Here is a 27593-nt window from a genome sequence, read left to right on the forward strand (position 1 = left end):
GAATTAACGTTTCTTTATCATTTTTTTTGTAGGACGCCGGCTTGTTCACGAAACTGAGCTTTAAGGTAAAAAACGGGAAAGGGGAAGGAGGATGGGGATTTAGAACCATGATTCTTAAGAATCTTGGTTTTTATTTTTTTTAATATTATGGAACAGTTACTAATAACCATTCCTTTCTTTTTTATAGGTTTCAGGCAAGCTTCCTGGTTCTGAAAAACAGAAAAGAACCAAAATTTGTAAGTAAACGAATCTTGGTCTAATTTTTTTTTTTTTTTGTAATATTAACAAACGATTACTAATAACCATTTTTTTCTTTATTATTTTAGAATCGGGTTGGCTTTCAAGTTCCAAAGAACAGAAAGAACCAAGTTTTGTAAGTACAAGTACAAAACTTGGTTATTTTTTATTTTATTTTTTTTCTATTATATGAACAGTTACTAACCGTTCCTTTCTTTTTCTTATAGGTTTAGCCGTTTGTGTAAGTTTCCGAAGAATAGAAAAAAAACTAAGATTCTGTACTACAAATCTTAGTTTTTTTTTTCTTTTTTTAATATTTGGAACAGTTATTACTAACCGTTCTTTTCTTTTTTTATAGGTTCAGTGTCTCAGGAGGACCCCGCTTACTTCTAATAGAGGTCTCCGAAAATATAAGGTAAAATTTATATTAAAAAAAAATTTTAGGTCTCTTAATAGATAAAGGTAAAATTATATATATGACAAATAAAGGTCTCCGGATATGTAAGGTAAAGTTAAAATAAGTTTCCGGTTTTATAAGGTAAAATCAAATATAAGTTTACAAATGTTTCGGTAAATAATAAGGTAAAATTGTATATAAAATTTAATATTTACCTTATATATACTAATTTGAAATATTGTACAACAATTATTACAATATTTGGTAATATACGTTTTATAATTTTTTTCTCAAAATAAAAAATTTATTCTCTTCTTTATACTTGTAAAAACCATTTTATATTTTTAATTTTATTTGCATTAGCACTATCTTTTTGAAAATTATTACAAAAATTAGCTTTTAAAATATAAAAATTCGTGCAGCAATTAGCAACTTCAGAATTTAATTTCATTACTTTGGTTAAATCAAATCATATTTTACTATCTAAGAAAGTTGTTTAGTAAGGTCGGACTACTTATATTTGAATTTTTATAGCAGTTGGAGTAATATTTATTGCATACGAGCATTTTTTTATTTTAATATTAACTTAAAATTTACGTTTTTTGTTTATTAAATTCGGAGCGTAATTTGGGCATTTTAGTCAAATGAAATCACCTTTTTAAGCTTAAGTAATATTGTTTGGCGAGATCGAAACTACCTGAATATTAATTTTCATAAGAATCAGTTTAATATTTACGGAATACGAGCAATTTTCGCACTTTTAATTTTTTTTTATTTTCCCGATCAGTGATTATAGGGCGTAATTTGGGCACTTTGGTCAAATGAAATCACTTTTTCATGCTTAAGTAAAGTTGTTCGGCAAGGTCGAAAATATTTAGATAAATATTTTCATAGCAGTTGGATTAATACTTATGGGGTACGAGCATTTTTTCATAATAATACCAATTACGAATTTATTTTTTTTAAAAAAAATTAATTAGATTTTTTTAAAGAAAGTAAGTGAATAATAGTTTCGAAGTAAAGTTAAAGATGTGTGTCCTTAAGATTTTTTTTATAGTATTTTTGTAATTCAAAGTACTTTTTTTACTAATAAAAGTTATTTATCTTTAAAGAATAAAAATTAAACTTGCTAAAAATAAAAAATTTTTAAAATTTATTGTAATGATTATAAAATATTTTGTTTATTTAATATTTAAAAAAATTTAGGTCTCTGAAAATCTAAGGTAAAATTTAATATAATTTTAAAAGGTCACTATATATATATGGTAAAATTATGAGATAAGAAAGGTTGGTAAAATTACTAGTAAATCTGAAATTTTGCCCAGAGACCTTTATTAGAAGTAAGCGGGGTCCTGTCTCAGGTGAGCTTCCGAAGAATAGAGGAACCAAGATTCGTAAATAAGTACAAATCTTGGTTCTATTTTTTTATTATTATTATTATTACGAACGGTTTACTAACCGTTCTTGTATATTTTTTTATAGGTTCGGTGGGCTTCTGAAGAATAAAAACCCAAAGATTCACATATGAATCTTTATTTTTTTTATTTTTTTAATATTATGAACGGTTATTAATAACCGTTCTTTTCTTTTTTTTTAGGATTGGGTGGGCTTCTGAGTTCTGAAAAACAGAAAACTAAGATTCATAAGAATTTTGGTTTTTTTTTTGTATTTTTTGTAATATTAACGAACGGTTACTAATAACTATTCTTTCTTTTTTTTTAGATTTGGGTGGAGTGGGATTCTGACCTTCAGAAAAAGAGGAACTAAGATTCGTAAGTACGAATCTTGGTTTATTTTTTTTATATTTTTTTTTTAATATTACGAACGGTTACTAATAACCGTTCTTTCTTTTTTTTAGGTTTGAGCGGGCTTTCGAAGAATGAAAACCTAAAGATTCGTAAGTACGAATCTTTAATTTTTTTTATTTGTTATTACAAATGGTTTACTAACCATTCTTTCTTTTTTTTATAGGTTTGTGGGCTTCTGAAGAATGAAAATCCAAAGATAAAGATTCGTAAGTACGAATCTTTTAATTTATTTTTTATTTATTATTATTACGAATAGTTTACTAACCATTCTTTCTTTTTTTAGATTCGGGTGGGCTTTCGAAGAACAAAAACCTAAGATAAAGATTTATAAGTACAAATCTTTTAATTTATTTTTTATTTATTATTATTACGAATGGTTTACTAACCATTCTTTCTTTTTTTTAGGTTCGGATGGGCTTCCGAAGAACGAAAACCCAAAGATAAAGATTTGTAAATACGAATCTTTTAATTTATTTTTCATTTATTATTATTACAAATGGTTTACTAACCATTCTTTCTTTTTTTTTAGATTCTGGTATGCTTCTGAAGAACAAAAACCCAAGATAATGATTCGTAAGTACGAATCTTTTATAAATTTTTTTTTTGTTTTTTTTTTATTACAAACGGTTACTAATAACTGTTCTTTTCTTTATTTTTTAGGCTTTGGGTGAGCTTCTGACCTTTGGGAAAACAGGAACCAAGATTCGTAAGTAAGAATCTTGGTTTATTTTATTATTATTTTATTATTATGAACAGTTACTAACCGTTCTTTTCTTTTCTTTTTTATAGGTTTGATGTCTCAGATGGGCTTCTGAAGAACAGAAAAAAACAAAGATTCGTAAGTAGAATCTTGATTTTTTTCTGCTTTTTTTAATATTATGAAATGGTTACTAACTGTTCTTTTCTTTTTTTTATAGTTTCAGTGGATTTCCAAAAGATCAAGATTTGTAAGTATATATGAATACATGAATCATGTGATTGTGAAATTGTAGATTAGCAATAATTATTTGTAATTTAGATAGATGCTAATAATAATAATATAATTAAGCATTTAATAAATACTTTAATAAATTTGATATATGATAAAATTAAAATAAATTTGGAAATAAATAGGTGGTTGTTAAACTATAATTTGACTTAAGTTTTAATGTTAAATATAAGTCTAATTTTAGCCAAATATCCTTTCCGAATTTGAGACGATTGGCACTCTAAATGCGTCCAAAAATTCAATCTCAATTTGACACAGGTTAGATCATCATTCGACCTATATTCGACCTGGTCAAATTTAGGCTGAATTGTTCTTTTTCGACTAGTGCTATTCTTCGTCTTATTTCCACCTCTACTTTTCTACCCAATTTCTCTTCTACTCTTCTATTCAATTCGTTCTTTTCATCTTCTTTATCCTCTTCATCCTCCCCATCTTCTCCACTTTCCTTATCAAATTCATCTTTTATTGCTTTTCTTCTTTGTTCCACAACTCCTTCATTTCCTTTTCCACATTATAATTAGACGATACTGTCCACTTTGGCGCATTATCAGGTGGCTTCAAATCGTCTTTGTAAATACTATCGTCATACTATCTCTTTCATTGAACTTTAATGTGTTAAATTTCAGAGCTAATAGTATTGGCCCGTCAGAGTATTTTCTTGATCTATTATAATAAATAATTATGGTAGAGTAATTTAAAGATTATGTAATTAATATATATCATATATTTTTCCTACTCTTTTTGATCTCCAACTTTTATCGTATACGCGAATAACGTGATTATAAACATCAAACAATATAAAATAAAATTTAACTTCTCTAAATTTTCCCCAAATTATATCCACTTTTACCTTTAATTTCAAATTTCGATAGCTCTTGCTACGAATTATTACTTTTCAGAATATATATTTAATTCATCTTAAAATTTCCATTTTATTCAATTAAAATTAATTAAGCAAACATTAATTAAAGTTTAGGGCGAACCTATTACCTTTAATTAACATTAAACTTTACTAACAAATAATTAAATGAAACTTATATTTTTATTGAGTTCTGTGGATGAAAACCATGGAATTATTTTGAATTCCACTCTCTATTTATACAAATTTTATAATACTTTCTATTCTAATATATGCTATCTATATACTATCTTTTATGTTCTTTTTACATATTATCTTTGAACTATCTTTCTAATATACTATCTATATTTTAAATACGCTATTTTAATATGCTATCTTTAATATGCTATCTTTTAATACGTTTCTATATTATCTTTTATGTTCCATCTTTTTTAATATATGTTATATCATCTTTTATATTATCTTTTATATTATCTTTTTATATTATCTTTTTATATTATCTTTGTATTATCTTTTCTTGCCGTTTAATATGTTATTCTTCCATCTTTCGTATTATTTTATATTCTTTAATCTTTCTGATATTATTTTATATGTTCTTTTAATTCGCTATCTTCCCACTTTATATGTTTTACTTATAATCTATCTTTTGTGGCTTATAATTATCCCTTCTAATTGTTCCTATTGTTAGAGATTGCTAAGCTGCAATTGATCGACTCTAATTATTCTATTGGTTCTTTGTTAATCATTCGATAAATATTACATTATGTAGATTATTACTCTTCCTAAATGTTTATCCTTTTCGGCTAATTATTTATCCATCTACGCCAATTCATAATTAATTTGTTCGTTCTTAATATTTGGTAATTATATTCGGTGATTGAATTTTATCATCTTTTCATGCTTGATATTTGACCGTTTACATCACTATTGAAATGATATCATAACGATACCAATTTGATATCTTTTCAAATAAACATTTTTATGATATCAATTTGATATACTGTGTTATTATCAAAACGATATTACAGTAATATCATAATGATATTGTCCCGTAAATTGATATCGCCGTGATATGAATTTAACATCGTGATTATCACAGGTCGAAAAGTGAAAAATCAGGCACCAATCGATCACCAATCAGGTAGCTGATTGGTGCCTGATTGGTGACCGATTGGTGACTGATTGATGTCTGATTTTTCACTTTTCAACCTGTGTATATCAATTCGGCATAGTCTAAAAATTTAAGGTTTCTGTAAAGTATTACTGAAATAACGGCAGATAACAAGAAAAAGCTTATTATTTATTTAGTAATAGACTTAGTCTGGCAGCATTTATCCTTATGCAAAAATGGATTTTTAATGAAAAATGTGGACAACGACATGCATGAGTTGATAAACCAATAGGATTTTTGGATAATTTATCATATATTTCTATTGAGGTTTATATACAAGTATTACATTGCTTTTTTATGTGAAAATTCAGAAGAAGGAAAAATTACAATTCATATTACTCCTTGTGAAGTTTAGTATTCTTGAGTATACGTAAAGTACATAATGATTTAATTTCGATAGATAATGAAATTATTTCAATTTATAATTATTTTAATATGCCTTCTTCATACGAAATCCTTTAAAAATTTTTGATTAATAAATAAAGTGATCGCTGAATTATGATTCACATAATTAGTAATTTCAAAAAAGTGTTTGTAAAACTGATTTGCAGAAATAAAATCAGGTAACTGCTGTGGTCTCCAGTAACACCACAAAAAATTTCCATCCTACGTGATTTTTGGCCGGCATTATATGTCTCAGCCGGCATTAAGAAATTAAGTATATCACAAATAAGACGTGATTTTACACACTGAAAAAAATCCATATATAGAGATCATCTAAAGCGGAGGCAAATCACGTGATATGATTTTGGGATTAGTCAGAAATGTCAATTTAATTCATATTACCATTACAACATCATGCATTTATTTATTTTTTTTTTTTCAAAAAAAAACATTTTTTCAAATTTTTTCACTAGCCATGTCTGTCCCTTCTTCACAATCAACTGTCCTCCAGCTTCTTCTCCTTTAATAATAACGTTAGCATCAAACCTTATACTAGACGAAAAGCGGGATCTTTTTTTTGATGTAAACCGTGCTTTAGAAATTCCAATGGAGGTTTTTAACGAAGAGTGGTGGCTGTTAGTTTTGAATATTTGGATGAAATGGGACTTGTATGAATATGTAAATGGTGATATTTGGAAAACCTTCGCCTGTCATTTTATGAAGCACCGCGAGTCAAGTACCCGACAAAAAGAAAATGTTCCAAATGAAAAATGCTGAATAACCAGAATACGGCCATCTAACATATGTTCTGCGATTATTAAAGTTTTTTGGATAGCTTCTTCAAATGTAGTTCAAGTAGAAAGATATAAAAATTCCCCCAACTACACTCATTCTTTATCAGAAATCAATAGGTTAAAATGGCCAAAAGCTATTAGAAGCTTAGTTGAAATAGAAGCGGCTAAAAATTATTTAGCTTCAACAATCACATCTGCTATCAAGGAATACGCAATGTTGGAGTTAGATCTTGGTGAATCTGTGAAGTACAAAATAGCAAACATCAAATATAAAGTTCGTGGGCCTGCAGAAACTTATCTTATTGGAAATTCAAACTTAAAATTAGATATTTCAGATTCTATTTCTTATTTAACAGAGCAGGGATATCATATCAAAAAGTACCGCATCTCTCAACGGTCTACCAGAGGTATTGTGTTTGCGCATCCAGAGCAATTAAAGAAGCTTGAGCGTCATAGATGGCTGATGCTTATAAATTCAACACATAAAACAAACTGGTACGATTGGTGTCTATTTACTCTTTATGTCTGGGATACCTATGGATGTTGAAATATAGGCGCCCATTTTTTCGTAAGCAGTGAGGATGCAGATATAGTTGCAGAAGCTTTAATAATAATCTGCAATGAGTATTGTCATTAGTCTCCCTGTTACATACTTTCAGATTATAGTAATATTGAAGTCAAGAGCATTAAAAAGATATTTTCTGGTATGACCGCTGGTGAACAAGAATGCCAAGTTCTTCTTTGCATTGTCCATGTTATGAGAACATGAATGCAAAAAATTCATGAAAAAAAAAACCTGAGACATCATGATCACGGTGATGCATAAAAGAACAAAGATTGGATGCAAAAGCCTTGTTTAAGATGCTATTAATTCTTGTCCTGTTTCTTCTATACAAAGTTATATTAAAAGGAACTATACGAAAAATACTGAGAAATGGGGCTTATGGGCTTGGCAACATTTCCCCTGCTTTTACAAGTCACTTCAACGAATTCGCTAGAATCTTTTCATAGTGAATTAAAGAAAACAACATCATCATCACATGGATTGATCAGTACATGATGATTTTTATTTGCTGCATGCCCAACTCAAAACTTATATATTTTAGATGCCGCTCACAAAGTCATCAATGTTGATTGCAAAAAAAGATCTGAAGCCGAAAGTGCATCTTTTGATTTTTGTATCAAAAAAATATTCACGTATGGTGTTAATGTTGATATTCTTGAAGAAATCTAAAAGTTCCCATTCCTATTTCAACAATTAATCATTAGAAAAGCCTGTGCTATGATGAATAGACTTGAAAAAGGAAAAAGTATGCCAGGTCTTACTTCTCTCAATTGTTTCTGCTTGTTTCGCCATCGATATTTATTGCCCTGCAAGCATATTTTTCATGAACACATGTACAGCAATAAATTGTTAACTACCAACGTATGGCAAATGTTTTACAAAATTTTTGAAGAAAGCAGGTTTGAAGTATATGAAAGTTGAGAATCATTTATAGAATATGTTCAGACAGAACAACAGAAAAACGCTGAGAATCAAAGAATTGCTGTGAGCGAATTAACCGAAAGAATACGTGATAGGTATTGGCGTATTGAAGAGATGGGTGATGTTGAGAAGACGCAATCTTTTATTTCTATGTTAGAAGTCTCTGTAAATCTGATTATTTTGCAATTTGATAATAATTCAAGCAGAAAAATGTAGAAATTAGAATTACTTATTAGTATTTTAATACTAATAAATGTACAAGATTGTATTGGGTTTTGATTATTATGCAGGCTTAGTTTCTTAAATTATTACGAATTTTTTTTATGTAAAAAAATTTTATGAATTTTTTTTTATGTAGATAAAAGCTTTACGAATTTTTTTTTATGTAGATAAAACTATAAATTTTTTTTTACGAATTTTTTATAAGAAAAATTACATTTTAAATTCAAATAAAACAATAAAATCAATAAATAGTGTGGGACTTTTTTATTTTAATTAATTTTTTAAAAATTTTTAATTTTTTTATTAATGATTATTAATATTTTTAAGAAATTTTACTTCGCTGAAATTAAAGCTTTAACCGGTCCAGGTCTAATCTGGCAATCCAGACTGAAAATTAGGATTGGTCCAGTCTGGGTTAATGCTTCAACCCAGACTAAAATATTTGGTCTGGTCTGGTCCGATCCAGGATTATAAATTTAACCCTGAACTGAATTAAATGAGTTGGAACCAGACTGGACTGAAAATTTGCCAAAATTATAACTGTATTCTAATTCTATAATTCTGGCTCCATAGCGATCTTCCTGACATGTGTAATTTCGCTTTAAGCCTATGTTTACTTTGTGTAACATTAGTGCATAAAGATGCATAATTTTCTTATATAGTATATATATTATATAAAGCGAATATAGGCTTAAATCGAAGCTACACATGTCAGGTAGATCGCTACAGAACCAGAATTATGGAATTAGAATATAGTTATAATTTTGGTAAAAATTTTAATTTTAGTCACGTGATATTATAACAGCCAATCAGAATTTCAGATTTTTTATTATAGGACTGAACCGAACCGAATTAAATAACTGGTCTGGTTTGGTCCAGTCCTGGATTATCTTTCTAACATAATTCAGATCAAACTGAAATGAAGCAATTTTTTTGGTCTGGTCTATAGTTGTATCAGTAATTGTTTTTTAAATTTCGTATTCTGAAATTACGTTACGTAAATATAATTACGAATTACTTAATTAGTTACGAGTTACTTAATTAATTACAGGTTACTTAATTGTCCGTAACGTAGCAAAGGACTATTTATTGCACGAACTACGATAAATTTGCAGACAGTTTAACCCTACGTATTTTTCCTTCCTTTCATCTACGTTACTATAATTTAGCCCTGCTTATTTCCTTTTATGTTTGTATCACATTTTTTGTAACGCTTTATTTTTAGCAACACATTTTGTGTAACCATTTATATATGTATATAAATGTATTAAGCAACAGGCCTCAACAGGTTTTCCATTTTTAGTTAATTACGGGTTACTTAATTAATTACGGGTATAGTTGTTTCCGAAATTCAATTGGCAAATCTGAAATCCAAAATTACGAAATCGTAATTAACGTAATTCCGTAATTATATTAAAATTCGTGTAACAGTGCGGAATTACGAATTTCTCGAGATCTAGTGATTGGATTTGAATGAATTTACTACCATTCGATTCATCGCACTGAGATGTATTTAATGGTATGTGTTTCATCTCTCTAGCATTAATATTAACGGAGCTAAGTCACTATAAATGTTTATTGGTTATTGATATCGGAGCACGATCTAGTGATTGAATTTGAACGAATTTATCACTATTAGATTCGTCTCACTAAGACGAATCCAATGGTAAGTATTTCATCTCTATAGCATTAATATTGACAGAGCTAAGTTACTATAAAATTTTAATGATTATTGATATCGGAGCATGATCTAGTGAATGAATTTATTACCAATCGATTCGTCTCATTATGACGAATCGAATGGTGGTAAAATCATCCAAAACGGATCACTGGATGCCGAGTTATTATTTATTAAAGTTTTTAAATATAATTCGGCCAAAATTAAGAGTAATTCTGGCCAAATATTTTCGTAATACGAAATTAATTACGGAATTCGAAATTAATTACGGAATACGGAGTTTTTCTAATGAATTACTTAATAATTACAGAATTACGTAATTACGTATTTCCGTAATACTAAAATAATTTCAGATACAAGTATAGTCTGGTTCTGGATTACTTCTCAACCTGGATCAATCCAGACCATTTAGAGCTTTAGCCGAAATACATTTTTTTAGCCAGTTATCGTTTAGTATTCTAACGAAAATCACGTGACCCTTTTGGTTAATCGCATCTTTTCCAGTATTGCCTAAGTGTTAAATAAATAAACGGGAGGGCCAACTCAAATGTTATACGGGCTGATCATTACCCGACAGAACTGTCAGCATATAGAATTTTATATGTAGCCATATTAAAATGTAACAATGCCTATATTTTAACATGATAGATTAACCAATAATTAATATTAATCATAAAAAAAAAATTAAAATGCGGTAATAACAAAATGCGAAACTATATGAATATATGGTTTTTTTTGAAATATCGTCGCTATATCTTTTTAAAAAATGGATCAGCTGTTTTATTATCCCAAAATTTTAGAAAATTTTGTCAAATACTTTAAGTATGGTGGGTTGCAAAAGAAAAAAACACTATTTTTAATGGTTTTAATAAAATTTTAACAACTCTTTCTATTAAAAGTTTAAAAAAAAAATGCACATAAGGATAATGCTGATTTATCACCACTAAAGCGACAAAAAAAGGTAGAATCATTACAAGAACTTGTGCATGTTAGACCTGATCTCAAAGGAAAACCAGTATATTTTTTCCCAGCATTGGATAAATATTATGAAGGAGTACTTATGTATGACGTAAAAATAAAGAAAGCTTATGTGTATAGTGTTAAAGGTGATTGCAAGTTTGATACATTTTCAAAATGGATAAGTTATTTGCAAAATCAAGGATACTTTAAAGGATATAGGTCAGCCATTGCAACTATTTTTTTGCAAGCAAATCCCACCACTCCATCAATTGCATCTATTCTATCTACATCAAAATATATGTCATATTGAAAAGTAACATCATTAATAAATATTGAAGATATTCTTTTATCAGTTCAAGAAAAAGTTTTGCCAGAAGGAGAGTTTGCCAGAACTGCAATACAAAAAATTGGTGAGGGGCTTGAATTTCATTTTTTTAAAGAAGAACAACTGGAAAAAAAATTACTAATTTTAACTAAAAGTGGTTTGTATAGGTATGAAGTTTATGTGTTTGATAAAATAATACAAGAACAGTATCTTCCTTTTCCAATTAAAGAAATGAAAAGAACTCTTGATGAAATAATTAATCTCGTTAGATATATTTTTTCTGTTAATATTTGTTATGGGCAGAGTACTACTGATAATTTGGTTTATTTAATTTGTTTTGTTTAATTTAATTTTTTTTAATAATAACTTATTTAAGGTTATGAAGATGTGATACGTATTTGAGGTATCCAACTTATTAGCAATAATAAAGATCATATACCTTTTGCCTTATTGGAAAGAAGAGGTCAATCTGATAAAGCATATCGAAGAATAGATTGTACATTTGTGGTAACAAAAAAGAGTATATGTGAAAATTGTGCAAAATTACAAAACACTATGCATAAAATTCAGATAAGAATTTTGGCTGGGATAAATTCCACAAAAGTGATGCATGCATCAAAAGAAATTCTTATAAAAAAGTTAATCAACAACAAAAGATTATTAAAGAACAAAATGAAACAATTATTGATTTAAAAGACCGTCTACAAGAAAAAATTGGAAAGGAAGAAAAACAAGTATCAGATAAAATTGCAGATATTGTTCATACTGTTGCTAGAGATGTTACTAGTAAAAATGTAGATATTTCTGCTTTTCATCCTATCTTTCAAGAACTTATTCGCATTCAATCTGGAAAACCAAATGGAACAAGATATCATCCAATGTAAGATTAATTAATGAATATTATATTAAATATAAAAAAGCTTATATATTTTTTAATTTAGGTTTATACGTTGGGCTATATCTGTATATAGTAGATCTGATCATGCAGCTTATGATGCAATGAAAGTAATTATACGCTTACCATCAATTTCAACACTCAAAAGCTACATTAATGAATGTGAACAAAGATCAGGATGGCAAGATAATATTGCTTGTCAAATGTTAGCTAGTTTAACAGCAAATAAAATCTGGAGTTATAGACGAATGGGATTCTTTTCACATGACTCCTTTAAAGTTCAGAAAGGTAAGAAATTATTGTTATATTTTATAAACAAAATTTAAATAATTTAACTTAAAAAATCTATTTTTTTTAGGACTTCTTTGGAATCAATGCAAAAATTGTTATGTTGGTTATTTGGACTTTGAAAATGAAATGCAAGATTATTAGGCATTTGCTATATAATGTCAACAAGAAATATTAACAGAAAATAATTTTTCATCTAATTTTTCATCTGATGAACAAAAATTTGGACTTGCAACTCAAGTCCACCAAATTGTTTGGCACTCAATGACACATAACTTTACATTTCCTATATCTTATTATGGTATTAATAATATAACAGCACATAGCTTAAATATGTTACTTTTTAGTCTTGCAGCAAAATTAAAATGTATAGGTGTACATACATATGGTTCAATTTGTGATGGTGCAGGGGAAAATAGAGTTTATATTAAAAGTTTTGATTGGTATGCATCAAAATGGTCTTTTAGTGATTTGGTAGAAGTTAATTTTAATAAAGATAAAAAATCTTTTTATGCAGCAAAAATTATAAAAAGTAATTTTGAAAGAACAAAATTTATTGTATGTCAACTTGATTGTGATGATTCTAAAGAAATTGAGATTGAACGAAATTATATTCATCTACCAATATCCTTAAAATTAGAGTGGAATATTAATGAATCATGTGAATTTAAGAATCCAAGAGATAATCAATGGTATTTAGGAAAAATTACAGATTCTGATCCAGTTGAATCAACATTATCTGTGGAAATTAAAAGTACTAAAGAAGGATGGAAAGTTTTTAGTTATCATATTAGTAGATTTCTTCATCCTGTTTATAATAATAGTTAAGAACTTTTAGCAAATCATAAAACAATCAATCCTATTACTGGGGAAGATTGGTTTTTTATTAGTGATCCAACCCATGTTTTTAAAAAGCTTAGAAATAATTTATCAAAAAGTCATATAGATGAGAAAAATACTAGAGAAATAATGCTTAATGGTAAGGAAATCAGCTGGAAACACATAAAAGGTGTTTATGAACATACATGTCAACATGCAACAGCAAAAGCTACAAAGCTTACTAAACGACACATATAGCTTACTTCATGAAGCAAGATGCGAGTTGATCTTGCTGAACATACATTATCTGAAGAAGTTGAAAATGCATTGGCATCTATTGAAAGCTTAAAAATATATCAGAAGGAACAAGAGTAAGTAATTATTAAAATGGAATTACTTTAAATTTATTTTAAAATAAGAACTAATAATATTTTTTTTTTTTAAAGGATTATATTAAGTATTCTCGAAAGTATCGCCAGATAATGCATAGTAAAATTAGTTTTCAATCTTTAGAAGATCCATGTATTAATACTTTAAAAAATATCCGTAATTGGTTTATTTATGATGATAAACAAAAAACAGAATCTAAAGAGTGGATTTTATCACAATGTCAATTTAATCTGATTTTATCCATTGATAGTTTTCTTGAAATACTCACATTTTTTTTAAATAAATATCCAAACTCAATGATTCAACCAAAACGTATATCACAAGATATGTTAGAAGGACTTTTTGGTACAATTCGTGAACTTGGTGGTGACACAGGTAAAACGCTGACCAATCGGGTACCTACCCGATTGGTAATTTTTTTTTTGATCGGTCACCTGATTTATTCAATAGTTAGAAATTGGTGTACACTTCAATCGGGTATCAATCAGGTTAATACCCGATTGATAACTATCGTTCAGTTTAAATTTACCGATTGATTTCTATTGTTTCAATTAGACTATTGATAAACTATTTTTTTTTAACTAAAATTAAACTATTTTATACTATTGAAATTTACACTAACATTTTTTTCGAACATTTACTTTTGAAACTTAAAAAAAAGTTTAAACTATTTCATACTATCTTTAACATTTTTTTTCAAACATTTACTTTTGAAACTTTTAAAAAAATTTTTTTTTTTAGGAAATTGGTTCCGATTTGGATACCGGAATCCCACAAAAGTTTCAAACATTTTACTTTCGAAACTTTATTAAACTGAAAAAACCATTTATTTGAAGATATTAATAAACGATTTTTAACATTTTTTTTTAACATTTTATTGTAGGGAATCGGTTATAACGAATCCCATAGATGAGTTTTGAAAAATAATTTTTTGAAACTCACTTTTTTTTTTAATATTCAATTGTAGGGAATCGGTTATAACGAATCCCATAGGTGAGTTTCGAAAAATAATTTTTCGAAACTCACTTTTTTTTTAATATTTAATTATAGGGAATCGGTTATAACGAATCCCATAGGTGAGTTTTGAAAAATAATTTTTCGAAACTCACTTTTTTTTTAATATTTAATTATAGGGAATCGGTTATAACAAATCCCATAGGTGAATTTCGAAAAAAAATTTCGAAACTCTTTTTTTTTAATATACAATTATAGGGAATCGGTTATAACGAATCCCATAGGTGAGTTTTGAAAAATAATTTTTTGAAACTCATTTTTTTTTGTAGGGAATCGGTTATAACGAATCCCATAGGTGAGTTTTAAAAAATTCTTTTTCAAAACTCACTTTTTTTTTAATATTTAATTATAGGGAATTGGTTATAACGAATCCCATAGGTGAGTTTTAAAAAAATTTTTCAAAACTCTTTTTTTTTAATATACAATTATAGGGAATCGGTTATAACGAATCCCATAGGTGAGTTTTGAAAAATAATTTTTCGAAACTCATTTTTTTTTATTATTAAATTGTAGGGAATCGGTTATAACGAATCCCAGGTGAGTTTCGAAAAATAATTTTTTGAAACTCACTTTTTTTTTTAATATTCAATTGTAGGGAATCGGTTATAACGAATCCCATAGGTGAGTTTTGAAAAATAATTTTTCGAAACTCACTTTTTTTTTAATATTTAATTATAGGGAATCGGTTATAACGAATCCTATAGGTGAATTTCGAAAAAAAATTTCGAAACTCTTTTTTTAATATACAATTATAGGGAATCGGTTATAACGAATCCCATAGGTGAGTTTTGAAAAATAATTTTTCGAAACTCATTTTTTTTTATTATTCAATTGTAGGGAATCCGGTTATAACGGAATCCCATAAAAAAAGGTCGTCAAGCTTTTAAAAAATTCTTTTTCGAAACTCACTTTTTTTTTAATATTTAATTATAGGAAATCGGTTATAACGAATCCCATAGGTGAGTTTTAAAAAAATTTTTCGAAACTCTTTTTTTTAATATACAATTATAGAGAATCGGTTATAACGAATCCCATAGGTGAGTTTTGAAAAATAATTTTTCGAAACTCATTTTTTTTTATTATTCAATTGTAGGGAATCGGTTATAACGAATTCCAGGTGAGTTTCAAAAAATTCTTTTTCGAAACTATTAAAAAACGTTTTTAACGTTTTTTTTCTAATACACTATTATAGAGAATCGGTTATAACGAATCCCATAGGTGAGTTTCAAAAAAATTTTTTGAAACTCTTTTTTAATATACAATTATAGGGAATCGGTTATAATGAATCCCATAGATTAGTTTCGAAAAATAATTTTTTGAAACTATTAAAAAAACGTTTTTAACGTTTTTTTTTTATTATTCAAATATAGGGAATCAGTTACAACGAATCCCATAGGTTAGTTTCGAAAAATAATTTTTCGAAACTATTAAAAACCGTTTTAACGTTTTTTTAAAACATTTTTTTTTAATATTCAATTATAGGGACGAATCCCATAGGCAAGTTTCGAAAAATAATTTTTCGAAACTATTAAAAAACGTTTTTAACGTTTTTTTTTCTAATACACTATTATAGGGAATCGGTTACAACGAATCCCATAGCCCTATAAAAAATATGTATACGGTTTTTATACTGTATATACGTATTTTTGATACAGTTTGCATTTTTACATACGGCATATCAGTATAATGTATACTGTTCGCAAAATGTACTTAGTAAAAAATACAATAAAGTATACGGTAAACATACTGTGTGATACGGTATATTAAATTCATACGTCTATAACGTATATTATTTCTACTGTATATCAGTATTTTGTATACGGTTCACAAAAATATTGTAATTAAAGGATACGGTATACGTATTATTCTACAGTATATTAAAATTCATACGTTTATAACGTATTTTCTACAGATATACACAGGTCAAATAAATAAAAATCAGATTTTTGCCCTTTTTAATATTAATATGGCTGTCTGATTTTTTGGCAATTTTAATATAATATTTCCGATTTTAATAAATATTTCTGATTTTAATATAATATTTCTGATTTTTAACATGAAATTGCCGATTTTTGGTTATTTGTAATAGGATTTTTCGATTTTAATATATAACATGTGATTATGCATTACGGTTTAATATTTATTTATTAACTTAGATTTTTTTTTATTTCAGTTATAATTATTTTTTTGCCTTAAAAACTTTACTAAAATACTTTTTAAATACTTTATAAAATAGAATTAAAATATTTTTTTTCTTAAATATAAATACATTTAAATTAAATAACTCATAATTTAAAATATAAACAAATATTATATTTTTTTTACATATATTTCAAAGTATGGTTTGAGCATTTTGGCTGAAGTAAATCTTATTCTTTTAATTAAAAGTAGTTTAGTAAGTTTAAAACTGTTAAGATCATAAAAGTACAGTTAATATTTTTGGAATTATTTACATTTTTTATATTATACAGTAGTATTAAGTTACAAATTTTTTTACCTTCAAAGCGTATTTTGAGATCTTTAGCCAAAGTAAATCAACTTCTTATATTAATAGTAAGTTGTTCGGCAGGTTAAAATCTACTTGGATATTAATTTTCACGAAGGTACAGTTAATACTTGATGAGTTATTCATGATTTTCACAATGGTACTCATTTACGAATTTTATTTTTTTCCATTTTGTCACTTCAGAGCGTATTTTGAGCACTTTAGTCAAAGTAAATCGACTTCTTATATTAATTGAAAGTTGTTTAGCATGTCAAAATCTACTTGAATATTAATTTTCACGAAGGTATAGTTAATACATGATGAGATATTCACGATTTTCACAATGGTACTCATTTACGAATTTTATTTTTTTCCGTTTTGTCACTTCAGAACGTATTTTGAGCACTTTAGTCAAAGTAAATCGACTTCTTTTATTAATTGAAAGTTGTTTAGCATGTCAAAATCTACTTGAATATTAATTTTCACGAAGGTACAGTTAATACTTGATGAGTTATTCACGATTTTCACAATGGTACTCATTTACGAATTTTATTTTTTTCCGGTTTGTCACTTCAGAGCGTATTTTGAGCACTTTAGTCAAAGTAAATTGACTTCTTTTATTAATTGAAAGTTGTTTAGCATGTCAAAATCGACTTGGATATTAATTCTTACGAAGGTACAGTTAATACTTGATGAGTTATTCACGATTTTCACAATAGTACTCATTTATGAATTTTATTTTTTCCATTTTGTTACTTCAGAGCGTATTTTAAGCACTTTAGCCAAAGTAAATCGACTTCTTTTATTAATTAAAAATTGTTCAGCAGCTTAGAATCTACTTGAATATTTATTTTAATGAAGGCACAGTTAATATTTGTGAAGTTATTAATTTTTTATAATTGTACGTATTACATTAAATTACAAGTAAATTTATATTCTTAATGTATTTTGTTTAAAATTTAATTATTTAAGATTAGTTTTTTATTTAATATTGCTTAATAAAATATTTTTTAAATTTTAATTCAATATTACAATATAATTTTTTATAAAAATATATATTTCATAATGTATATACAATTTTTTTGTATAGTGAAAAAACTGAAAAATGTGGTTAAGAATTGGTAATACGGCTGTAAAAAGTCACAAATCGGACAAATATAGCTAAAATCAGCTAATTTTTATTTATTTGACGTGTGATAGAGTAAGTTTTTCTACACTTTAAAGCATCAAACAATACTAGTATCTGCTAATATGTACTACCCAAAAACTCACTGATGTAAAATCACAATTATTAAAAAATTCACAAGAATTTTTGTTAATACTGTTTAATTTTTAAGTTTAAAGTCCGATTGATAATACTAAATTCAAAACTCAATTATAAATCATTTTTATAAATTATAATTTAAAAATTAAGCAGTATTAAGGAAAATTTTCATGAATTTTTCTTAATACTACTTAATTCTAATTTAACTAATTTAGTATTAAGGTTTTAATTTAAAAATTAAGCAGTATCAAGGAAAATTCTTGCGAATTTTCTTAATACTGCTTAATTCTAATTTAACTAATTTAGTATTAAGGTTTTAATTTAAAAAATTAAGCAGTATCAAGGAAAATTCTTGCGAATTTTTCTTAATACTGCTTAATTCTAATTTAACTAATTTAGTATTAAGGCTTTAATTTAAAAATTAAGCAGTATCAAGGAAAATTCTTGCGAATTTTTCTTAATACTGCTTATATCTGCCAATTCGTGAAATTAGCCAAAACATAAAGATTTGCACATTTTAACAAGAATTATGTTTCACAAGCTTAAATTGTATGTGTTACATAATCAGATGATCTAAATCTATTAAAAAATAAAAAAAATTTTTTAACGTTTATTCAAAAATAACAATGGCAACTACTTTCTTTTTCAATCACTTTTCAATCACTTTTCAATCAGATTTTTGTTAGATGACTTAGAAAAGTTTATAGGTATATATAGCAGGTTTTTTTTAATCAGTAAGTAAGAAAACAAATATTAATAATTTTTATTAATAAGAAAAATCTTTTTTCATTTATTTTTAACCTTATTTCCTTCTTTTTTTAGTAAAAATATATACAAAATAAAAATGTGAGTTATGATTTAGAGTTTTTGAGATGTTTTTTTTTGTTTTTTACTATACTAATTTTATTCTACTTGTTAATTACTTTTTAAAATTGATTTTATTAATTTATTCAATTTAAAACAGAAATGGCAAATAAAAACTTGTTAAGTAAAGTAAAAAGAGCCCAATAATACCTGTAAAGATCATCTTTTGATAAGAATTATAATTTTAAAAATTTTTGTGTCAGAGTTTTATTCAATTAACAAAATCGTTAATATCTCGGCGTACATGTATGCTAAACACATATATTTATATTCATACGAAAGCCCAGAATCTACTCTACCTGAACGAAAAAAGATTATTCAAATCGAATTACTAGATGTGAAGATATTAACGATCAAAGTCAAAGGTTAAAAATAAATATATTGAACGTAATTATTCAGCAACTTGTGATCCAATTCATGTGATATTTGGTTTATGGATAGCTCTTGATTACCTCTTTCTAATGAATATAAATTCATTTGTCTAGCACACATACACGTTAAGTTATTCAATATTTTGTCATGACAATTATATTTAAATTTTTTAATTTAATGATATTATTAAAAAAATCAAAAAATAATATAATCAAATCAATTTTATTTATATCAGCAGTGTGAATCTATCATTTTCATGTAAATTGTATTAGCATTTTCTTAATAAAGTTAGTTTTTTGAATATAAAAACTTAATTCCATAAATCAGTCTATATGTTAATTCTAATTTAACTAATTTAGTAGTATTAAGGCTTTAATTTAAAAATTAAACAGTATCAAGGAAAATTCTTGCGAATTTTTCTTAATACTGCTTAATTCTAATTTAACTAATTTAATATTAAAGCTTTAATTTAAAAATTAAGCAGTATCAAAGAAAATTCTCACAAATTTTTCTTAATTCTAATTTAGCTAATTTAGTATTAAAGCTTTAATTTAAAAATTAAGCAGTATTAAGAAAAATTTTTACAAATTTTCTTATTAAAAAAAAGAACTTTTAAATTACTAATTAAACTTTAAAAACAATCTGTATGATTTAAATTTTAAAAAAAATACTTCTGCTTTTTAATTTTCGCATTTCTACATTTAACCAATTAAAATTCAGCTGATCACCGATCACATGCATTAATAACACGTTATTGTTTATTTTTTGTTTATTTTTTCAAAAATATTCTTTTCTCTTCTTTTTTTTTAGAAAAAAAAGACAATAAAAATGAATACCAAAATTATTTTAACATATAATAATAAAAATTAAATAAAAAACTTATTTTAATAATATATAATATATATATTTGTACCAAACTACTAATTATACAAAAAGTGATATGCACGTATATCAATTAACAATTACTTTCACTAATATCTCTCTGGAATTGTAATGGTGAATTTTAACAATATTAATTAAACAACTATATGTACACCGTTTTATGTTTTTATTTTTATATTAATATTATATGTTAACATATATTAATTATATTTTTTTTACTTTTATGTATTTTATTTAATTTTTTTAATATATTACTAACATTACTACTATCGTTTTATTACTTTTTTATATCTAACTAATATATTAATAATATTACTAACTTTTTATTATTTCTTTTTTATATTTAAAATAATGACAATATTACTAATTAAATTTCTTTTTTTACTAACCTTTTATTATTCCTTTTTTATATTTAAAATAATGATAATATTACTAATTAAATTTTTTTTTTTTTGTTTATATTTTGCTAATATTATTTTTTTTTACAAATAGTATATTATTTTATACTAGTTTTTTATTTATATTATTTATAAAAAAATATTTGTATATTTAATATTAGAAAATTTCTAAGTTTACACGGGGTGTTTGTACACGGGTCATATAAATATAATTTTTAATAGACTAATTTTTTGTTTTTTAATTTGAAATTGAATGCTACCGACATTATACTCTTTTACTTTTTATTCTTATTATATTACAGATAAATATATGTATTTTCACCTGCTTTGCAAGTTTACTTAAGGAATTAAAGAAGGTTTTGAATGCCGTTTTTAATCTACTAATATGACCCGTGTTTAAACACCCCGTGTACAAATAGAAATTGCCTTAATATTATTTAATAAAAATTTTATTGATTATAAATGCATTTTAAATTCTGTTTGCAAATATAAAATATACGATTTAATTGAATAATATATACTATTTATCAGTACAAAATATGCAGTTTAAACTGGAAAAAAGTACTGTTTATCAGTATAAAATATACGGTTTATCCTGGAAAAGTATACTGTTCGCAATATAAAATATAAAACAATATACTGTTTATTGGTATAAAACATACGGTTCTTCTTATCACGTTTACAAGTATAAAACATACGGGTGAAACTGGAAAAATATACTGTATGCAAACCGTATATATGATATGGTGTGCAGAATACCGAATATATACAGTATGTGAAAATACTGTAATTATACGGTAATAATACTATAAATATACTATTCGCAAAATACGAAAATACAGTATACTAACCGTATATATATTTTTTATAGGGTAGGTGAGTTTCAAAAAAAATTTTCAAAACTCTTTTTTTTAATATACAATTATAGGGAATCGGTTATAACGAATCCCATAGATTAGTTTCAAAAAATAATTTTTTGAAACTATTAAAAAAACGTTTTTAACATTTTTTTTTTATTATTCAAATATAGGGAATTGGTTACAACAAATCCTATAGGTTAGTTTTGAAAAATAATTTTTCGAAACTATTAAAAAACGTTTTAACGTTTTTTTAAAACGTTTTTTTTTAATATTCAATTATAGGGACGAATCCCATAGGTAAGTTTCAAAAAATAATTTTTCGAAACTATTAAAAAACGTTTTAACGTTTTTTTAAAACGTTTTTTTTAATATTCAATTATAGGGACGAATCCCATAGGTTAGTTTCGAAAAATTATTTTTCAAAACTATTAAAAAACGTTTTAACGTTTTTTTAAAACATTTTTTTTTAATATTCAATTATAAGGACGAATCCCATAGATAAGTTTCGAAAAATAATTTTTCGAAACTATTAAAAAAACGTTAACTAACGTTTTTTTATTATTCTATTATAGGGAATCGGTTATAACGAATCCCATAGATAAGTTTCGAAAATATTTTTCGAAACTTTTAAAAAAACGTTAACTAACGTTTTTTTTTAATTCTATTATAGGGAATCGGTATAACGAATCCCATAGGTAAGTTTCGAAAAATATTTTTTCGAAACTATTAAAAAAACGTTAATGTTTTTTTTTTAATTCTTTTATAGGGAATCAGTATAACGAATTTCATAGGTAAGTTTCAAAAAATATTTTTTCGAAACTATTAAAAAAACGTTAACGTTTTTTTTTTAATTCTTTTATAGGGAATCGGTATAACGAATCCCATAGGTAAGTTTCAAAAAATATTTTTTTGAAACTATTAAAAAAACGGTTTTAACGTTTTTTTTTAAATGTTCTATTATAGGGAATCGGTATAACGAATCCTATAGAATCCTATAAATAATAAGTTTCGGAAATTTTTTTTTGAAACTATTAAAAAAATGGTAATAAACATTTTTTTATTATTCTATTATAGGAAATCGGCTCTGATAGATGTATATACCAGAATTTCATAAGTAAGTTTTAACTTTTGAAACTTTTTTTAAAAAACTTTCTTTAATGTTTTTTTATTTCTTTTGTAGGGAATTTGCTCCAACCTGGATACCGGATTTCAGATAAAATTTCAGTATTAGTAGTATTTCTGATTTTGTATTTTTAATAATTAATAAATTTAAATTATTAAATGTAATTATTGTAAAATATCAAATAAATTTAAATAAAAATGTATGCAATCGGCAGATTTCTTATTGTTATAAATTTATCAAAAAGTTATCAATCGGTATACTGATATGTCAAATAGTAAATATCCAGTAAATATCCTATTGGTAACTATTAATACTCGATTATACTCTATTGAATATCCCGATTGGTACCCAAGTATCCTCCTTTTGCGCCATCTTTTGGCAGCAATCAGGTTTACCGATTGATGAAAATTTTTAAAAAAATAGGGACCAATCAGGTGGAATTCGGTCACCAATAGTAGCTGATTGGTGACTGATTGGTGACTGATTGGTGACTGATTGATGCCTGATTTTTCATTTTTCGACCTGTGTATATTTATACATAAAATAGGATTAATTTTATATTCACCAGTGGTTAATTTAAAATTAATTCACCAGGGGTGAATTTACCTCTGGTGAAATTCACCAGTAATATGATAATTTTAGTTTTATATTAATTTTGTTTGTATTACGTTTTACAATTTCATACACGTAAATAAAAATTTTTTTATGAATTTTTTTAAACTGTAACTTTTTTTTCCAAACATACTATTAAACCTATACAACTTAATTTCATAAATTAGAAATGAAATTTATAGAGAAATTTGTGTTTTTATAATACTATTAACTTCTAAAGTTTTATATTTTTTATTTAATAACTTTAGAGTGTAATTTCACTACTTGAGTCAAATAAAATCAATTTTTTTTATTAATTAAAAGTTGTTCAACAGAGCTAAAACTACTTGTATATTATTTTTATAAGTGTAGGTATAATACATATAAAGAAACCCATATTTTTCATAATGGTACTAACTTTCAAAATTGTTTTTTCATTTATTAACTTTAGAGCGTAATTTCACCACTTTAGTCAAATGAAATCGACTTTCTAAATTAATTGAAAATTGTTCAGCAAGGTCGAAACTACTTTTATATTAATTTTCATGGGTGTAGGTATAATACATATGGAGAAATCTATATTTTTCATAACGGTACTAACTTTTGAATTTTTTTTCTGTTTATTAACTTCCGCGCGTAATTTCACCACTTTAGTCAAATGAAATCGACTTACTAAATTAATTGAAAATTGTTCAGCAAGGTCGAAACTACTTGTATATTAATTTTCATGGGTGTAGGTATAATACATATGGAGAAATCTACATTTTTCATAATGGTACTAACTTTCGAATTTTTTTTTTTCTGTTTATTAACTTCAGCACGTAATTTCACCACTTTAGTCAAATGAAATCGACTTTCTAACTTAATTGAAAATTGTTCAGCAAGGTTGAAACTACTTATATATTAATTTTATGGGTATAGGTATAATACATATGGAGAAATCTACGTTTTTCATCATGGTACTAACTTTCGAATTTTTCTTTTTTTCATTTACTAACTTTAGAGTGTAATTTCACCACTTTAGTCAAATGAAATTTACTTCCTTTATTAATTGAAAGTTGTTTAGCAGTATAAAATCTACTTAATACTTATAGGATTTATCCATTTTTTATAATAATACTAAATTATAAATTATTGTATAATATATTATTATATTTAAACTATATATTTTATATAAATATTTTTATTAATAAAATTATTATTTTTTTCAAAACAAAACAATTTAAATTTTAATAAATTATGTAATATAGGTGAACTTTACCTTGGGTAAATTTCACCACTGGTGAGCGTTAAAATGATCCCATAAAATATTAATGTAATTTTATTTAAAATATTTCTTACAATTAGGGATTATCGAAAGGATAAAAAAAAATCAACAAACAACGAAAAAAATAATTATATTCAAAAACATTTTACTCATTTAGAACAATTATCATCTCTTTTTCACAATGTAATGGAAAGTCTTTTTTAGAGCTCCGAATGGGTCAGGTCAGGTCAGGTTAATTGATAAACCTGACCTGAAATTTTTTTTCAGGTCAGGTCAGGTCAGGTTATATCAGGTTGTCTATTTGACCTGACCTGACCTGAAACCTGAAAAATTTCAGGACTATTTTTATTAAAGTATTGAAAAAAAACGGTACAAAACTTTTTTTTTAATATAATATTATGAAAAAAAACGTTTTTGCAACGTTTTTTATTAAGATATTGAAAAAAAATATTGCAAAACGTTTTTTTTAATATAACATTATGAAAAAAATGTTTTCGCAACGTTATTATTGAAATATCAAAAAAAAAATGTTACGAAACATTTTTTTATGAAAAACGTTTTCGCAACGTTTTTTCTCGAAATATTGCGATTCAACATTTTTATATTAAAATCATATAAAAAAGTTAATCTCCAATACTGCAATTCACTTTTTTATATTGATTTTGTATAAAAAAAGTGAGTTGCGGTATTGCGATTCACTTTTTTATATATATTTTATATAAAAAAAGTGAGTTGCGGTATTGCGATTCACTTTTTTATATATATTTTATATAAAAAAAGTGAGTTGCGGTATTGCGATTCACTTTTTTATATATATTTTATATAAAAAAAGTGAGTTGCGGTATTGCGATTCACTTTTTTATATATATTTTATATAAAAAAAGTGAGTTGCGGTATTGCGATTCACTTTTTTATATATATTTTATATAAAAAAAGTGAGTTGCGGTATTGCGATTCACTTTTTTATATATATTTTATATAAAAAAAGTGAGTTGCGGTATTGCGATTCACTTTTTTTATATAGAATCAATATAAAAAAGTGAATCGCAATATCGCAACTCACTTTTATTATATAAAATCAATATAAAAAAGTGAATCGCAATACCGCAACTCACTTTTTTTATATAGAATCTATATAAAAAAGTGAATCGCAATACCGCAACTCACTTTTATTATATAAAATCAATATAAAAAAGTGAATCGCAATACTGCAACTCACTTTTATTATATAGTAGAATCAATAGTTTCAGGTCAACAGGTCAATCAGGTCAGGTCAATCTTCATACCTGACCTGAATTTTTTTTAAAAATCTCATACCTGACCTGAATTTCAGGTCAGGTCAGGTCAGGTTACCTGAATTTGGCTGACCTGTTCGGAGCTCTAGTCTTTTTGCTGATGATTTAATTATAGGAAAAATCAGGATTACATTAAATGCAAATAACGAAAATGTTAATGAAGAAAATCACAGGATTTGTCAACTTCAAAATGAACGACAAAATCTTATAGAAACCATACTTTATCAAGATTCTGTTGATAAATTGTTGCAAAATTGGCAGGATATTATTAAAAAAATGGCTCGTGAAGCAATTCCAAAAAAAATAGGAATTCAATGGTTATCTAATTGGAGTTCTTACCTTAAAATTTGCCTCAATAATTATCAATGCTCAGGAATTTGGTATCAAGACTTTCTTGCTGCAACTAATTCAAATAATTCTTCAATTACAAGACTTGTTGCATATTTACTTTTGTATAGAGTAATTATATTTACATTTAGAAGAACGACAATATCAAATGATTTTCCAGATCATTTTTCAGCCGACCATCACTTAACACCTAAAAAAATTATTGTTCTAGAACCAGAAGAAGCGTCAAAATTCTCTTACGTAGTTGGATAGATTATTTATAAGTTAACCAAAATGATAATGTAACAAAATGTCATTCTGAATTTAAAATAATTTATAATCACCTCAATATATTAAGTTCAGAGTAGGTTGTTTATGAGAAGGATGTCCGATCTCAAACAACAAATGTGATTCTGGGTCATGAATTTCTAGAATTTATGTATAGAGTAGAATCATTAATATTATTATTGTTTGAAAAGCATAGGGAATTTGGGCCTAATATTCTTCATTATATATATAATAGTTTATTAAGTAACTTACCATTAATAGAATCTTTTAACACACTTCTCAACATTTCCAGCCAACTACTCTCCAATTGTGAATCTATTAATGTTGAAAAACAACAAGAATTAAAAGATGATGTTAAAAAATTTCTTTATGAACGGATTATTTCTATTTATATGAAGAGCAGGCAAAAGTCATGGCAAAGATTTAATGACCTTATTCCTGAGAAAGGTACCTCAAGCCTTAAAGAAAATCTTAAATCAATGCGCAATGATACTCAAAATTCTGAAAATAAAAATATATCAATGAAGAAATCCTATATTAGTCACTGGACATTTCCGGCAACAGGGGTGTCAAATGGATTTACTAATTAAATATGCAGATTGTCGATCACTTTTTTTACTATGATTTATTAGTAAATATTCAAAATTCTGGTTTTTTCGTCACATGTGAACTTTAATTTTTATCCAATAAATATGCGTAAAAAATTTTTTTTTCTTACTCTCTAAGTTCTAACTGACACGTCGATATAATTTTCCAAGGGTTGTTTATTAATAACAAGTTAGAAGAATCTCTACTTGAAGTTGGCTATTTTTTCGTTAAAATACTACAAAGTTACAAACATATAGAATATTTTTCAAACTAT

The 27593-nt window shown here is 25.7% G+C and overlaps 5 protein-coding genes across 5 annotated transcripts; all 5 read left to right on the plus strand.

The window, feature by feature from the left end:
* Positions 1 to 139: 139 nt before the first annotated feature.
* Positions 140 to 3471, plus strand: OCT59_014959 (uncharacterized protein; the record flags this gene model as incomplete). Its single annotated transcript, XM_066150348.1, has 13 exons — positions 140 to 743; positions 1431 to 1550; positions 1841 to 1857; positions 2357 to 2406; positions 2493 to 2531; positions 2639 to 2648; positions 2726 to 2773; positions 2848 to 2892; positions 2972 to 3015; positions 3103 to 3109; positions 3246 to 3280; positions 3360 to 3389; positions 3461 to 3471. The coding sequence occupies exons 1-13, from the start codon at positions 714 to 716 to the stop codon at positions 3469 to 3471; spliced, it is 486 nt and encodes a 161-aa protein (XP_066002523.1). The 5' UTR covers positions 140 to 713.
* Positions 3472 to 10848: 7377 nt separating this feature from the next.
* On the plus strand, positions 10849 to 12636 carry OCT59_014960 (uncharacterized protein; the record flags this gene model as incomplete). Its single annotated transcript, XM_066150349.1, has 7 exons — positions 10849 to 10851; positions 10947 to 11130; positions 11338 to 11476; positions 11729 to 11805; positions 11880 to 12189; positions 12251 to 12492; positions 12563 to 12636. 7 exons carry the CDS (start codon positions 10849 to 10851, stop codon positions 12634 to 12636), a joined length of 1029 nt encoding a protein of 342 aa, XP_066002524.1.
* Positions 12637 to 12825: 189 nt separating this feature from the next.
* OCT59_014961 (uncharacterized protein) lies at positions 12826 to 13320 on the plus strand (the record flags this gene model as incomplete). Its single annotated transcript, XM_066150350.1, has 1 exon — positions 12826 to 13320. The coding sequence occupies one exon, from the start codon at positions 12826 to 12828 to the stop codon at positions 13318 to 13320; it is 495 nt and encodes a 164-aa protein (XP_066002525.1).
* A 13072-nt stretch (positions 13321 to 26392) lies between these two features.
* OCT59_014962 (uncharacterized protein) lies at positions 26393 to 26716 on the plus strand (the record flags this gene model as incomplete). The annotated part of the gene is made up of 1 exon (XM_066150351.1): positions 26393 to 26716. The coding sequence occupies one exon, from the start codon at positions 26393 to 26395 to the stop codon at positions 26714 to 26716; it is 324 nt and encodes a 107-aa protein (XP_066002526.1).
* A 164-nt stretch (positions 26717 to 26880) lies between these two features.
* On the plus strand, positions 26881 to 27321 carry OCT59_014963 (uncharacterized protein; the record flags this gene model as incomplete). The annotated part of the gene is made up of 1 exon (XM_025312139.2): positions 26881 to 27321. One exon carries the CDS (start codon positions 26881 to 26883, stop codon positions 27319 to 27321), a length of 441 nt encoding a protein of 146 aa, XP_025164956.2.
* Positions 27322 to 27593: the final 272 nt, after the last annotated feature.

The sequence above is a fragment of the Rhizophagus irregularis genome, chromosome 22, assembly GCF_026210795.1.
Source record: "Rhizophagus irregularis chromosome 22, complete sequence".
NCBI lineage: Eukaryota > Fungi > Glomeromycota > Glomeromycetes > Glomerales > Glomeraceae > Rhizophagus > Rhizophagus irregularis.